Source organism: Lycorma delicatula, chromosome 2 (genome assembly GCF_047948215.1).
Source record: "Lycorma delicatula isolate Av1 chromosome 2, ASM4794821v1, whole genome shotgun sequence".
NCBI lineage: Eukaryota > Metazoa > Arthropoda > Insecta > Hemiptera > Fulgoridae > Lycorma > Lycorma delicatula.
Window position 1 is genome coordinate 68,883,304 of NC_134456.1, and position 15,860 is coordinate 68,899,163.

General features: G+C 32.4%; 1 protein-coding gene across 13 annotated transcripts in view; it reads left to right on the forward strand.

Moving 5' to 3' along the window:
* nrm (neuromusculin) overlaps positions 1-15,860 on the forward strand; it is a 797,795-nt gene that overhangs the window by 186,600 nt on the left and 595,335 nt on the right. For all 13 annotated transcript variants that reach the window (XR_012755069.1, XM_075355520.1, XM_075355516.1 and 10 more), the window contains exon 3: positions 260-437. Coding sequence is in view for 12 of the 13 variants with exons in the window: in XM_075355520.1 (XP_075211635.1) it covers positions 260-437 (178 nt within the window). In the remaining variant the exon portion in view is untranslated. The remainder of the gene's footprint in view (positions 1-259; positions 438-15,860) is intronic.

The following is a 15,860-nucleotide window of genomic DNA, read 5'->3' on the forward strand; positions in this document are numbered from 1 at the left end:
AATAATATCGTAGCGTTGAAAGTAATTTTATCTGTGTTATTAGGGGACTAATTTGTAAAATGTAGGTAGTAAATTAATGAAAATGTCAGCAACATCGTAACCAATTTTTAAGAAATATTATTTTATTTTTAATTTTTATTTTGTTTAATATTAGTTTGATTGCCACGATCTTACTTGTTCTCATTTTTATATAAAAAATTGTGTACGTGAATAATGAATATATCGACATTACAATTAAATTTTTTTCGTTTTTTTATAGGTGTACAGCAAATCGATCTGTCAGGACTGGTAGGAAATACAATAGATCTACCCTGTTCAGTAACAACAGAAAAATGCGGTGACTTACATAGCATCAAATGGTATCGAGGGTCGTCACGTATATTCGTTTTCAGCGAAATGGCCAATATAGCACGATCCGAAGGAGACTATACTGATCGGTGAGTGTTCTCATAAATTTTATTTTAAAAGTTTATAAAATTCTTCTTTTGTATTTTTAATACTTAAAAATACTTATAAAAAGATTCTTGTATCGTACAATTTTTTATTTTACAATTAATAGTATTAATTAATAAGTATTAAATGTATAAGATTAAATGATACCGTTAAAGTATCGTTTCAAAGAAAAAAGAACTTGAAGACTAGGATAAGAACCGTCATCCAGTATTAAAATTAATGGCAATTATTTCTCCTGTACAAATTATTTTTTAGCTATGAATATTTATTATAAATAGTATTATATAATAAAATTCAATGGCTATAATAAAATGTGAGCATAGTATAGATTTACCTTACGTTGCACTTATTTAAAATAGCACTTTATAGACCGAAACACATATTTTGGGATTATTATGGAAAGATGATAATATAAAAGGAATGAATATAATATCAAACTTTTGATTCAAAACTCTAACATATATATATATAAAATCGTAAAAAAATTTTCAAGCTCTTTTGTCATAAATATTTTTGACTATAGTAGTAAGATTATCAATCATAAATAAAAGTATAAAATTATCCGCTAATTTCATTACTAAGCAGATATACTGCTCCCACTAGAATAAGTATTGCAGTTTGTAAATATAGCACCTAAGATCACGTCAAAGTATCTGGTGTCTTCATATACAGACAATAATAGTTCCTCTTTTCTATAAATAATTTATTTTTGTCAAATGTCACTTCAACTGAAAATAATGTGATAGAGATAGTAAAATTTATATTTTCTTTGTTGTTTTTTTATTATTATTAACTACTCCAATCGTACAACTGCACTGTTCTAGTGATATAGGATTTTTTGGGTTTGACTAAAAGGCGTAAAATTCAGCTCGATATTGCCATACCGTACATAATGATAAGAATTGAACAATATCTGATGTAAAAAATAAAATAATGTATCAATATTGATTACAGCGACTTTATTTTAAAATTTCCGGCATACAGTTACTTAGAATTTACTCGTATAAAAATATTCAAAAAAATTCAGATTTATAATTTACTAGTTTTAATGTGTGATGTTGACTGTTTTCCATTAGAAAACCTGTGCTTGTTTTGTTTTGAGTCAGCCTAGGATAAAGGAATTTCTTTTAGAATATGCTGAGATGTTCGATGCAAAATCGTTGATCTGTTATGTGGTGCATTTATCGTGGGTTAATTATACGCCAATATCCTAAGGACTGGGTGGGTTGTCCAGCTCACAAGGCAATACGCAGAAGTAATACTTGTGTAACGTTATTAAGGTACTTTTAACTGCAATTATAAAACTACGTAATAGAATTTTTCCCTATTAATTTTGCAGACAGTTTTTTTATCCACACGATCCCTCTTTGGGTAGATTATTATTCTTCATTTTCTGTTTCATTTCTTCACCATTGACTTTTTTCTCCCTTTGATGTTACATTGTTGTCATCACAAAACTTAACTAAATCCTTATTAAGATACGGTGACCTTTTTACGTTCCTGCATCCTTAAAAACTAATTAGTGTGGTAAGGGCGGCTACCTTTATAAAAGGATTGGCTAATTACCGAATATAAATAAATAACAGCAATATTTTCTGATTACTGTAGCCTCTCTTTTTCTGATTAGCCTCCGGAACCACCGTAAGTTACTTCAGAGGATGAATATGGATGATGTATGAACGTAAATGAAATGTAGTCTTGTACAGTCTCTGGTTGACCATTTTAGAGATGTGTGGTTAATTGAAACGCAACCACCAAAGAACACCGGTATCCACGATCTAGTATCCAAATCCGTTTAAAAGTAACTGCCTTTAGCGGGGTTTGAACCTTACAACACTCGACTAATTACTGTAGTTTAACAACGGGTAACTCAATCATCTGCTTATGACGTTTCATTTTTCTTTGCAGTTATTTTATATTCTTTGGTTTATTTAATAAAATTATATTCTTGATAAATTTTTGAATGACATTTTATAAGCTGACTATTTTAGTTGAAAGAACAAAACTCATTTCCTTATTTTATATAAATAATATTTTAAGAAATTTAGGAAGAACACTTTCATATTTACGTTAAAATATGCACGCAATAGTGTTTATAAATTAAACACGAGTATCGTAATTGTTGAGTAATGTAGCATATTAGTCGTTTTAATGTCATAATTGCTGTTAAGGTGTTGAGCTAAGCATTACCCAACAGTACAGTTTGTTGCTACGTACAGTGCATTAACAACTTGAGACAAGTACTACTATGAGAGACTTCCCATGTGTATTGTTGATCCCTCAACCCTTCCTTGTTAGTCGCAACAACTACCTTGCTGCTCCTTAAAGTTGATACTTGTACTTTATTCCCCAATCTTACTATCATGTTCTACGTTTGTTTGCGTATAAATTTAACTGTTTATGTTAAGGTGCACGTAGTTCACAAAGCTATTATGTTAAGTGTTAAGTAAGATTATACTCGGTAGTCGATAAAGTTCTTTGAGTAAAATATTCGCTTGCTAAACAAGACTATTCCTTATGTATCCAAAAGGTTATTTTACATTTATTCCTGAAATGAATTTATTATAATTTGTTTGAGTTTAACGTTACTGTCTGTCAGTAAAACTATGTTTTGGCGGAGGGCTTTGAATTTCTCATTATCATAAATCATTAATATTCCCTTTTCGTCTTTAAATAACCTGTTTTTGCTTACTCATTTATTCTAACTCCTTTATAATATTTTTTCCTTTGTAATAGTTTTTCTATTTTCTTATCTAAATTTCTTCCTAATTTTATCACAACTAGATGTCTCAGACATCTGCAAAATCACCACTCTGAAAATATTTTTTTTTATTAAATCAATAATCAGGAATCTGAGTGCACTTAAGAAGATATTGGCCGTACGCCCTTCCTGTGCCTGGGACAAAATAAAATGGGTGACGGCATCCAAATTAATAAAAATTAAGGTTTATACATAACAATAGTAATGTATAAATTATAACATTTGGTGACAAAATTTAAAGATTAAATCATCTTAAACAGTGTGGAAATCCAAATTTTGTGATATTCTTTCGCGACACAAACGGTATGTCAAAATTTGTTCATGAAAAGCACTTTTTTTTTTTTTTAACCTCCGGGACCACCGTTAAGTATTGCTTAAGAGGATGAGATTGATGATCTGTAGCGTGTGTGAAAATGCCCCATGCCTTACCGGGATTCGAATCCTGGGACCTCCGGATGAAAGACTGAGACGCTACTACTCGCGCCACGGAGGCCGACATGTTCATGTAAAGCTGCATTGATGTAACTTAACGTAATAATGAGTTTCTAAAAGATTTTTTTATATTAATATTTCTGTAACCATCACCGACGTAAATTTAAGTAATATAGTAAATTTAAGACATAACCCACCGGGTTGGTCTAGTGGTGAACGCGTTTTCCCAAATCAGCTGATTTGGAAGAACGAGAGTTCAAGTCTTAGTAAAGCCAGCTATTTTTACACGGACTTGAATACTAGATCGTGGATACCGGTGTTCTTTGGTGGTTGGGTTTCAATTAACCACACATCTCAGGTATGGTCGAACTGAGAATGTACAAGACTACACTTCATTCACACTCATACCATCCTCATTCATCCTCTGAAGTATTATCTAAACGGTAGTTACCGGAGGCTAAACAGGAAAAAGAAAGAAAGGGTATAGAGTACATGTTTATATGAAATATTGTTATAACAGAAGACTTTTCCTAAGTACAATTCTGTACGATATGGGCACTTTGCATTTTCTTGATATTTTTCTTCTTTTATATAATAATAATTTTTATACATTTTCTTTTATTATATCTCTGATATTTGTTTATTTTAATGGCAGTCCAATCATCCTACTATTAAAATTAGAACTTTCAAAAACCGTACAATTACACAACGATCATGAATGAAACTATACAATGTTCATTTTATCTTTTCAATCACTCTTGAGACTGTCTTCAGTGGCTGGTACTTTTCTCAAACTGACGTTGATTAATATTACTCACAGCAGATTTTTTTTTAGACTTTTATATTTATATTTAATAATATTCAAGTTTGTTAAGGGTAATTATTTTTTCGTATATGTGTTACTACAAGAAAAAATAAATTTTTGCAAATACTCAAAGCTTTCAGCAAAAATCTCAAAGTTTTTACTGCCAAGATTTAACCAAAAACTTTGATATTTTACATTATAAAATTCATAGAAGTTCAAGACACAAATATATATCTGAATTTAAATTCAACACACTGTAAACATTACTTCTGGTACATTTATTTACAACAAAAAAACGTTAGCAATAACATCAGCTGGCGACAGGATGGGAACAGTAGCGCCAGTAGATTGCTTGCAAAACTATTAAATGACGTAATTTTTGTAAATGTTATGTTTATTAGATTTGATTCGGTTTGTTTTTAAAAACTTGATTGTTTAAAATAATTATAGAAATTTATGTAAAAAATTAGTTAATTAAAATACATGTTCTTTGATTTATTGTTATTACATTTCTTAATTTCTTAATTATCTTTTCGTCATGGCCTAAATAAAACGTAAAATATTGATTATTTTCAGTTTCAAAGACTGTTTCATGCATTTAAACTGTCATTATGTTTTTGGTTAATTAATTATTTTTCCTACCAAATTTTTACAAAAAAAAAAAAAAGTTATTTAAGTAGTATTAGTTATATAAATATTATAAATAGTAAGTTATATAAACAAGTTATATAAGTTATATATAACTTATAATATATATAACCTATAACCATATATAACCTATAACCAAGTTATATAAATATTATTACTAATATATTCGTCGCTAATGTACCAAAATATTGTTTTAAAAAAAGGTAATTCTTATTTTTCTTTTTACTAATTTATTTAAGTTCTGTATAATCCAGTTAATTAATTTAAGTTTACCTCCTACTGTTGGTGTTTGCTTTGAATTTTGGGAAACAGCTAACAATTTCCTGTACCAGCTTCAACAAACACCAATTTATAATTATACAAAAACTCTTATTTACATTGTTTAAACAAAAAATAATATAAATTTAAATAAATTCGTTTCTACCAAAATAAAGATACATTCTCCATTTTCTCAAAATATATTGTCGCGTGTTCGCTGCTCGATCAGGGCATTCAGAGATTGACAATTGAAAATGTTTATATAATTACAGTTTATTAGTAAAAGAACATAAGTAAAACAAAACAAATCAATAATAATAATCAATATTGTCATTATTATTGATTTGTCTTGTTTTACTTAATAAGTGACAATAATAAATAAGTGACAATAATAAATAAACAAATTGTGATCGTAGTAATCACAAGCACATCAACAATAATAATATATGTCAATAATAATAAAAAAAAAAAAAAAACAGTAGTTACATACAAAGCAGAATTTAAAGTATTCATCAGGATTTATTCACAGGTCAATAGATAATGAAAACCAGAACTCAGTCCCATTGACAAAATACATTACCATGACCGCTGCTAATCTTAACACCTTTAACCAATAGTCTTGTAATAGTGTAAAAAACAAGACAAGTACAAAGTCCTTTTGCTCAGATATCTTTATTATTCACAAATAAAACTACCCTAACAGTTTATGAATGAAATTTAGTACTTTATCTCTTTCACTTAAGGTTTACAGTACCTCACCGAACCGTTTCTGGTTTTCGTGTACTAGAATTACTTATGTCACCGTAATTGCGTCGAACCTAAATTAGAAATTTGCTTCTTCACTGACTTCCTCGCAGAATTCTCTCACTGACTGACATCTAGCAGAACTCGCTTCTCGCAAACTGTCATCTTGCAGACTGACATCATAACGTCTCGCCTAGACTGATTTCGCAGAACTCTATCGTAGCTCTCTTTCGCCGAACTGATTTTTAACTGGTCTTCCCCGGAATATTTACACTTCTGTTCTCTTTACCTGCCGGACCGGACCCAACTCGAAGCGTGTTAATGATCGACCGCCCTCACATTTTCCCATGAAATTTCAAACCTTAGTCTGGTAACTCTTCTCACGGAACGACATGTATTTAGTGTTTCAGTAGGCAATATTAACAAAAGACGATTTTTAAATGGGCCTGTTACTTTTACTAAAGCCCCTTTCTGGATTTCTCCCATTATTATACTTTCTACTACTTTCTTCTTAATTACCAGGAACCCGTTACTCAGGTCTGCTTCTTGTTGCAACATCTTACATTTTACTTCTTAAAAGATTTTAAATTTCATTTAAATCTTATAAAACTGGATTATTTCAAACAAATTAATCATAATTATTTTTTTCTAGGAGTGAAATTGCACTCCTTGAAATGCTGCAAAATTTAAATATTGTACATCCACTACAATATTGTAATATTGCAAATCCACAAACATTTAAAAATTCTTTTGGAATTTAGATGCCTATTATAATGTGGGATCTATCTTAATCGGTTAGTTTTTTAGATGTCTTGCTTATTATAAAAGAAATTACAAACTCGGAATTTTATTCATTACGATGCAAATTTATTATGCATGTCCAGATTTTTATATTAATGGTTCTCGATAGGTAATATTTGAATCGTAATTCACCTGCTTCTTTCATAATTCTGAACTGTTTTCAAAAGAAATAGAATCATTAAGTTTACTGCTGGTGCTATATCTCTCTCCCTTCTCTTTCTCCTCTACTATCTCCTTTATTTCACAGTATAGAACGTATATATTCTAAGTTTCTTAGGTAACGATTGAAATAATCCAAGTGCAGTTTATTTAAGCGAACTAGTGCATCGTTATTCTCTTAAAGCACACCAGTAGTCAAAGTTTTACACTGTTTAGTATCAATAGAGGAGCTGTTTGAATATTCTGTAAGTTTTGAACGAGGAAACTTTACCGCTTTACGAGATTTCATTTTCATTCTGCCGCCCAGGTTTTCCTGCAAGTGCGAGAGCTTGAATGAAAACTCATTTGCGTGTGATCGTGAAATTATTGAAAATTATTATTTTTCACTTTGCCGGTTCAGATAAATGGATAAGGAGAGAAAGAGTGAACAGATGCTTTTAAATGCGGTACTGATTTTCCAACCGTTCGTAATAAAGAAGCACGAAGGACTCTTATCTGCCGAATGAAATGTATTAATTTCTTAGCGCTTTTTACCTTCTTCATTCTTTCTTAGCTGCATTGTTCCCCGATAAAAAGCGGAGCAATCTTTCTTCATCACTTGCATCCCTAATACAATATAATGCAAATATAGAAGATAAAATGTTTTCGGTAAATGTTTAATAAGCTAGAATTCTCGACTCTCTTTTCTTTATTCTTTTTCCAACAATACAGTATTCTTTCTATCCCCTTCTACATAATTAAAAATAAATGTCTCTTTTCAAATGTTTTAATGAAAAGTAAAAATACTCGTTTATTAAAATGGAAAGATTCCATAATCGTCAATAAAAAAGCATTACTTAGGAGTTTTAAAAATTATGATAGATAATATTTTTCTTGTGTTATATAATAACATTAAATAATATCAGTTATTTACAACAAAATTTTTCATTTTAATAACAAAAAAAGTGGTATTTATCCGATCAGTACTATTAGTTTTTACTTAATTGTAAATTTGTTTAACTATCTTATCTCAGATTAATAATTAAAAATATTTTTATTATTCTTGCTATTGGTAGTCTTGAAATTTTAAAAAACATTTGAAAAACTTATCAAGGAATACACATTTAAAAAAAATTCATCCTGTTTTGCGTATAAAAAGTAAAATGCGTCCTACAGCAGTGGAGTTAAGAAAGGAGTAGAATCTTTTGTTATATATGAAGCATGTGTGTCCAATAATACTTGATCTAATACTGGAAATATGTTTGTAAAATAATTTGACGATATCAAATTAGAAATCATGAGATTAAAAGAGAATGAAAGTGACGGATGTTGTTGAATAAAAGCAACTTATATTATTTTGTATATATGTTAAAAGTTAGAGAGAATACTGTCCGATCGTGCGTTTTAGTATGTTTAAGCAGAAAACAGGGAATTCAGAAGAGTAAGCACACTGTAGAAAGAGAGAATAGATAGAGTGAAAGACTAAAGACTTAGTATGTATGAGTATATGGAACCGCTGAAGTTTAGTTATCCTGGTAATAACTACCGTTATAACGAGCACTAAGAAAGTAAATAGTAGGTAGGAATCTCTTAATTTGCCTGCATCTTTAGGGCGAGAACCAAAAGTTTGAGCAATTGGAAAACTAAGCTATTCTTGCAAACAAAAAATTAACATATAATTTAGTTTTACATAAAATTTTGGCAGATTAAAAATTAAGTAAAATGACAACCTATGTTTATGAAAATATAAAGTTTAAATGATTTTGAAATAGTATTTTTTTAGATCTGTTTATTTGATAATTTTGAATAAGTTAATAGTTTCTTCTTAAAAAAAATCACTTCTAAAATAATTAATTGTTTATAGAACATAATACAGAGTAATATGTAGGTAATGGAGTCCAGTATATTAATTTTTTTAACAGATTTTGTTATTTGTTCTGAAACTCTGTTTAGAACTCTGTTATTTGTTCTGAAAAAAGATTATTTGTATGATTTTTTTTCATATAAAATATATGTAAACTTGTTTTGAATCCTGTAAAAATATAGAAATTCGTTGTTTTCTCTTTGTTAACAAAGCTTCTGATTTTAATATATTTTTAAGGTTTAGCTTATAAGATCATACTCATCGGTCGAAAAAGTAACACTAAAATTTTGTGGTCAGTTACGAAAATGTTTCATTAAAAAGGTGAGAATTTTTTAATTGTATTTTTTATTTTTTTCAATTACAATAGTTTGCTTATGAAATACATTTTCTTTCTGAGAATTGTATGCGACATTATTTTACAGAAATAGATGGCAATTTCTTGGAATTATATACATTACATATAGTAAAATTTTTGTTCGTATAACCAACTTTTAGTTGTCACGTCAGTTTTAATGTTTGCAAATATTCCTTGCAGGAAGCGCTAGCGTGCTGTTGATTGCTGTCCGATGGGTCCCTTATTGCCACTTCCCACTTTGCACGCGTAATCTTTTCCTGTGTTTCCGCTACATGCAAGTGTAAGTCGCTGTTATAGCCGAATTTGCATTAAGTTCACGACTCCCTCACCTGTCTTTTCAACACCAAGCACGCCAACCCTGCAAATTGCTAGGGTTAAAACAATCCTTCCTCTCTTACAATTGTTTTGAATTCTAATTAAGTTTCATTGGTACCTAACGTGTAATTTTGGAAATATTTGTAAAACATGGGGTATAATACAATACAAAATTATTTAGGTTAAGCAATAAGTAATTGACAGTAATTAATAATAAATAAGTCTCTATTATGGAAAAAAATTGTCATATTTTTTGACTAGATTTATGTTCCTTTTTCCCCCCCTAAAGATGTTTCGGACAACATAATGTAAATGTTTTTAAATTAATTAGTTTTAAAGAAATCAAAACATTAAAAAGAATTTTGATAATATTGTAGAATTTTACAAAACAAATAATTGTACAGCACCAAATGAAACGCAGATTCTTCATCTTCAGTTCCAATTATATGCATTAAAAATCGAATTTTTTTTCTTTTCAAACAGGCCTTACCTGATTGTCAAAAAGAATCTACTGTTGGTGATCAATCGTTTATTTATGTACATAGCACAGTACTAGTAATGAAATCATATATAATCTATTGAAAACGTGTAGATATCGGATAGTATATATCATATTTTCCAAATATATATATATTGTAATTTATTAAATGGGGTGTCAAATTTTTGTTTGAATTACGATTACAAAAGTGTAGTATATTATATTATATTACAGGGATCTGAAAACACAATAGGATGCAGAATTATAAAACTTGAAAATAATAGCATTAGTACGACAAAAAAAAGAATTGCTCATAAGTTAAAAACGAAATTAAATAAACAAAGTTGATGATAATTTAATAAATATGAAAACAGATTTGAAATTAATTTAAATCATTACCAGGATTTTTTTAATTCGAAAATGGTAAAATAAAACATAACTCTATTTACAAAATTAAAGATAGAAACTTGAATTTTCATTAAGTAGTTTTGGATTCATACTTTTTCACCGTATAAAAATGAGAGAAACAATGTACACTTGATTTTCAAAATAATTTTTTTAAAAATTCGTAATATCGATAGAAACTTAGTCGTTTCGTTCTATAAAATCCCATCATCAGAAATTCAATATATTTTTCTTTTCTTATTATTTTGGATAATTATATCGACTTTATATTTCACTAAATAAAGTATTGAACTTATGACTTCTCGATAATGATTGATAGTCTATACATTTTTCTTGCATCAAATAAACTAACATTCGTTACTCTGTTACTAACGTAGATACGACTTGCATTTCGTCTTAAAAGATCTTATAAAAAAAAAATTAATTTGGTCAAAATTGATTGTGTATATATTTAATTATTAAAATTGGTTAAACGCCACTGGGTAGTGAAAAACTTTTAAAAGGTTGTTTTTTTTAGATTAAAATTTTAGTTTGTATCGAACTACTGTTTTTGTTTTGTGTATTAACAGTGTTTTACAAATTAATCAGACAAAAAAATATTACTCCAAATTATATAGATTTTTTTACTTTTCAAAAAGTCTCTTACTGAATTTGTGTTGATTGAACATCCGGCACCCTGATAATGTTACCAATCATATTGTTTCAGATTCATAATTAAAATTTAATTTTATACATAATGTGTATTCAACAGTATGAAGATCATCCATGTAATACAGCACCAGTGGGTGTTCGTATCCGGCGCTTACTCTACTTTTTAAATTTTGATAAATCTTCTATCTTCCCGACTTATCCCTATTCATATCTTCCGTGGAGACTCAACCCCATAGATTTTAATTATGACCTCGTCATACGTAATAGAAAATCAACAACTCCTATCATCTTTCAGCAAATGTTTTACCAACTTCCGTCCAAAATAAACCCAGATGTCGTATTAAACACAGATGAGTCGAAACAGAATATTACCGTTGATTGTGCTTTTGTTCTAAGTGATAGAACCTACATGTTCGGTCTTCCTGATATTACAAGTGTCTACAATGCTTAAGCCTTACTGTACGCTATCAGTAAGGCTTTTAATTTCATTCTTCAAATTACCGTCACTTACCATCCTTATTTGTGGCGATTCGTTTAATACACTCAAAGTTTTAGAAGATGTTTATTCTAGACAACCTATCGTCACCAAAATGCATAATGTAATCGCCGAGTTGAAACATTGTAACACACAAGTGAGTTTCTGCCGACCTCCTAGTCATCTGGTAATCCCGTAACAACCGTGCGGATTCCACTATTAAAGACGTATGTAGCCAACCGTGTTTCACCACGCGTGTTAATTATACAGATTTTATTAATTCTATTAAACTCTTCGAGGAAGTTGGCAAGGTGACTGGATTGCTGCAGTAGAGAATAAATTCCGATACATCAAGGATATTGTACTGCCATGGAGCAGTTCAATCCGGAATAATCGTCGAGAGAAGATTGTTATTTGCCATTTGCGAATAGAACATACTAATGTTACACATGGACACCTAATGAATAAGCCCGATGCCCCTGTTGTATTCTCTGCAACTGCCAACTAAGGAAACACCACATCCTTGTGGACTGCGTGTGTTATGCGGCGTTGCGTTGGAAATGTAAATTAGGGTCCAAGATATTCTAGGAAACAATCTGAGGATGTTATCGAATATCTTGTTATCCTTAAATGTTGACATCTATATTCGATTATCTAATAATATTATAATGTTTTCTTAGTATTTTATATTGTGGTTTAACTTTTCCTGAGTTATTGTGCGGTTTTTTTTTTAATTTTATTTTTCTCGATAGTGACTGATAATCTGTACACTTAACTTCTTTTTTACTTCAAATAAAGTAATATTCGTTACTCTCTTACTGACGAAGACACAACTTGCATTTCTTCTTTATTTGCCCCACCCCCCAGAGCCGAACACGCACTCAAACAGGAACTCAGATCTGGGGGATGCCATTGCTTCAAACCACCCAGTAACCCTGAGACCGGCTATGCCGTTACCAAGGCCTCACCCAGGTAGCCGGGACTCGATCAGTTCTTGCTATGACTCAAATAAGATGACCTTGTGGGGCTACCCGCACCGGGACTCCGGTCTTTACGTTGCCTCGCCTCAAATAGGGAACCCCCAAAGGGATCTCCCTCCGGGACTACGGTCTTAATTTTTTCTCCGGCGGATCCGGAAGGAGTACTCGCCTGAAAGGCAGATGCCGGAGCCTCCCACCCCTCCCGGACGGGGCTGTCGTAGACCGGAACCGCGTGGTATTCAAGTGCAACAGTAGCCGATCCTCATGCCGCATGGGTGACTTTGCAACCCCCGGCACCAGGGGCATGTCCATGCACATTACAGGAAGAACACCTGGTCTCCCGGCGACAGTCCTTTCTGACGTGGCCAGCCTCCCCACAACTAAAACAGTGGTCGGCAGGGTCCGGGCCACTACACGCTTTTGCTCTGTGCCCCGGACGCCAGCAGCGGAAGCAGCTGTCCTCCAGGGATCGCCGCACTACTCTGCAAGCCACCCACCCTATATCTACCCGACCACTTGTCAACAACTTGTCGGCGAGGATGGGTGGCACAGCCACCGTCATCACTTGTGTCGCTTCATAGGCCGGCCGCATAGACAATACGTTGAGCATCACCGCACTCGTTGGAGACCACCACGCCCGATCGTCCACAGACCACCCTGACCAGGGAGGGCCAGGGTCCACAGGCAACGTCTGTGTGGCTACGTCTCCCACAAACTTTTCACCAGAAGGCCGGTGACCACCCCGACGCTCCACAACAGGTGTGGCCTTGTTTCCGGTTTAGAAACTTCCTGACAGGCAACGCGAAGCCCGTTGATACGTGAAGCATAACCAACCATTATCCTGAAACAATCCTTAATTTGAGTCTTCGTTGTCACATTCGAAGAGAAAAGGTGCGCCAAGTCACCAATATAACTAAGTAACCCTTCTAATACAAAGATAAATTCCTCCCTAATGCCAAACCCCTCAAGGTTCGCTTCTGCAATCTCGTCCTCACCCTCCTCTTCCACCTCCACCACTACTCCTGCAGACGTAGCGATTTCTCACTGTCGGTCCGCAACTTATTCCCGTCCCCTTCCACGGGGGAGAGTGCCGCAGACGCTGCTTCTCTGCAGGTTTCTCGCCTGCCGGCCCTCGCTCGCGCGTTCGCTGGACTATAGTGGTAGAAAATGCACCTTATATTCGTCAGCGTCTGCGCTGTCTTCATAAGTCGCAGCAGATGTGGCTGCCGACGATCGTTGTCGCCGTCATCTGGTCAACGTAGATAAAACCTTTTCTTCCTTCCTCTTGGCAACCAAGCGGAAGGCTTCTAACGTTCTCCGTGTCTCCTCATCCATAACCACGGACCGATCACTCTTGCTCCTCTCGGAAACCTCCTTCCGAGGCGCTCGAGTCGACTTCTTCCTACGTGGATCCCGCTTCCCGGTCGGAGCGGAAAACCCCCTCGTCTGCGGGTAGGGGCGTACCCCTTGACCATATTGGGTAGGCCATTGATCAAAAGACCCTAAGAACAAACAGAACACAAAACTTAAACAATGGATAGTAGGGCACTAGGCTACAAAAGTAAATAAGCCTTGTCAACCACAGGCTATCGCAACAAAATTAATTAATTCTACAGTAAATGTAAGAGCCACAAACATTGATTCAAACACACTTAATAGAGTGAAAGTCACCCGAGTTAATAAGTTTATAGCCCAACTGAGCAAATAAAAACACAACAAATTTAAAGTACAAACAGAACCTTAGCAACGGTCAAATACTCCATAACAACCGTAGGTGTTAACCAGTTAAACTCTAGTAAATATATAATAACAATTAACGAACAAACACAATCAACGAAACGTAACTGAACTACGAAAAACAACTAATAACTAAACAACGAAAATAATAACAAAAACCACAGAAATAGTAATGAAAAACGGAGCGCAGTAGAACTAAACCGCACCCGACAAAACTTCCATAACCTCCTTTGAATTTCTTCTGAAAAGATCTTATCACAACAAAAAATTAATTTGGTCAAAATTGATAAAAATATTTTTATGTTTTTTCTGTTGTTTAGTTTATATAACGTTATATTAACCGCGTGTGTTAAAATATAGTTTATAAGTTGTGAAATCATTGCTTTCGAGCACTAATAACGAACCTTCGTTGTGTGTCCAAAGAAGAAAAAGTTAATAATACTCGTAATTTGTATTAATTGATTTCAGAGACGTTATCAAACTTTTATTAGGTAAATTTAATTAGTTGGAAACATATACATTAAACTGTGTTTAATTCAATTCTGTTGTAATATTCACAGCACTTGTATAATAAAATTAAAAAAACTGGTAAAAAGAAATATGAAACTTTCCCATTTTTTATCGGAAATGATATGATCTTTGGTGAATAAAGTACATTAGCCGTGTTGAAAATAAAATTGCGAAATAGGAACTCTGTAAGTAAAGCAGTAGGTCGTTATAAGCACTTAAGGGCTACTAAGGAATGAAGAAGAGTCTCAGAAAAGATTTAAATCAAAGTTTTCAAGTTCTCAGATTCCTTTTCTACTTTTCCTCTTTTTACTCGCCTTTAGGCCCGTAAGTACCACCTACTTATTGCGTATATTCTCACACACAACTTCTTAGTTACAAATTACATGTATACACACATTAAGTACTCGTTCCGATCTATTCGAAGATGTATAGAAGCCAGAGATGTATAACTTTCTGTTTTGCATTACGAAAATCCGTACACGTTTTGTCGAGCTTTTCTTTCGCCAGAATCTTTTACTGCAGTTCGATCTCTCCGTGGTATTGTTCTATTTTCTCCTTCGTATATAAAAGGGTTTTTAATACCTTATCTACGTTTCAAATAAACTAACCATCTTAACAATCATGGTTTAGTTAATCCCAGCCTGACATAGTTTAGTTGAAGCGGTGTTTCCATACTATTGCCACAGATCTTGAAACACGTTTAGCTTTCTTAAAGCAATTTTCATTTACTTTATTAATATTACTTTTTGTTTCGTATTATAAATTATGCAGTTTTTCTGAGCACTTAGTTTGCAATTGCATCCTTTACAACTTTAAGTTTTTTTTTTTTTTGTTTACGAAAAGTTTGTTCTTTTATGTTTAAATATTTATTACACCTTTTATGCGGCCTTTTGTTCTTTGCATTTGGTGATAGTAACTTTTCCTTTTGGTTTTCTGCACAATTTATTTTAAAAGGATTTTGTATGATAGTTTTTTTTTAATACGAGTATTTCTAATAACGCTTAAAATGGAATAGTTGTTTCAGTACTTACACTTGTTTTGCTGGTGTTA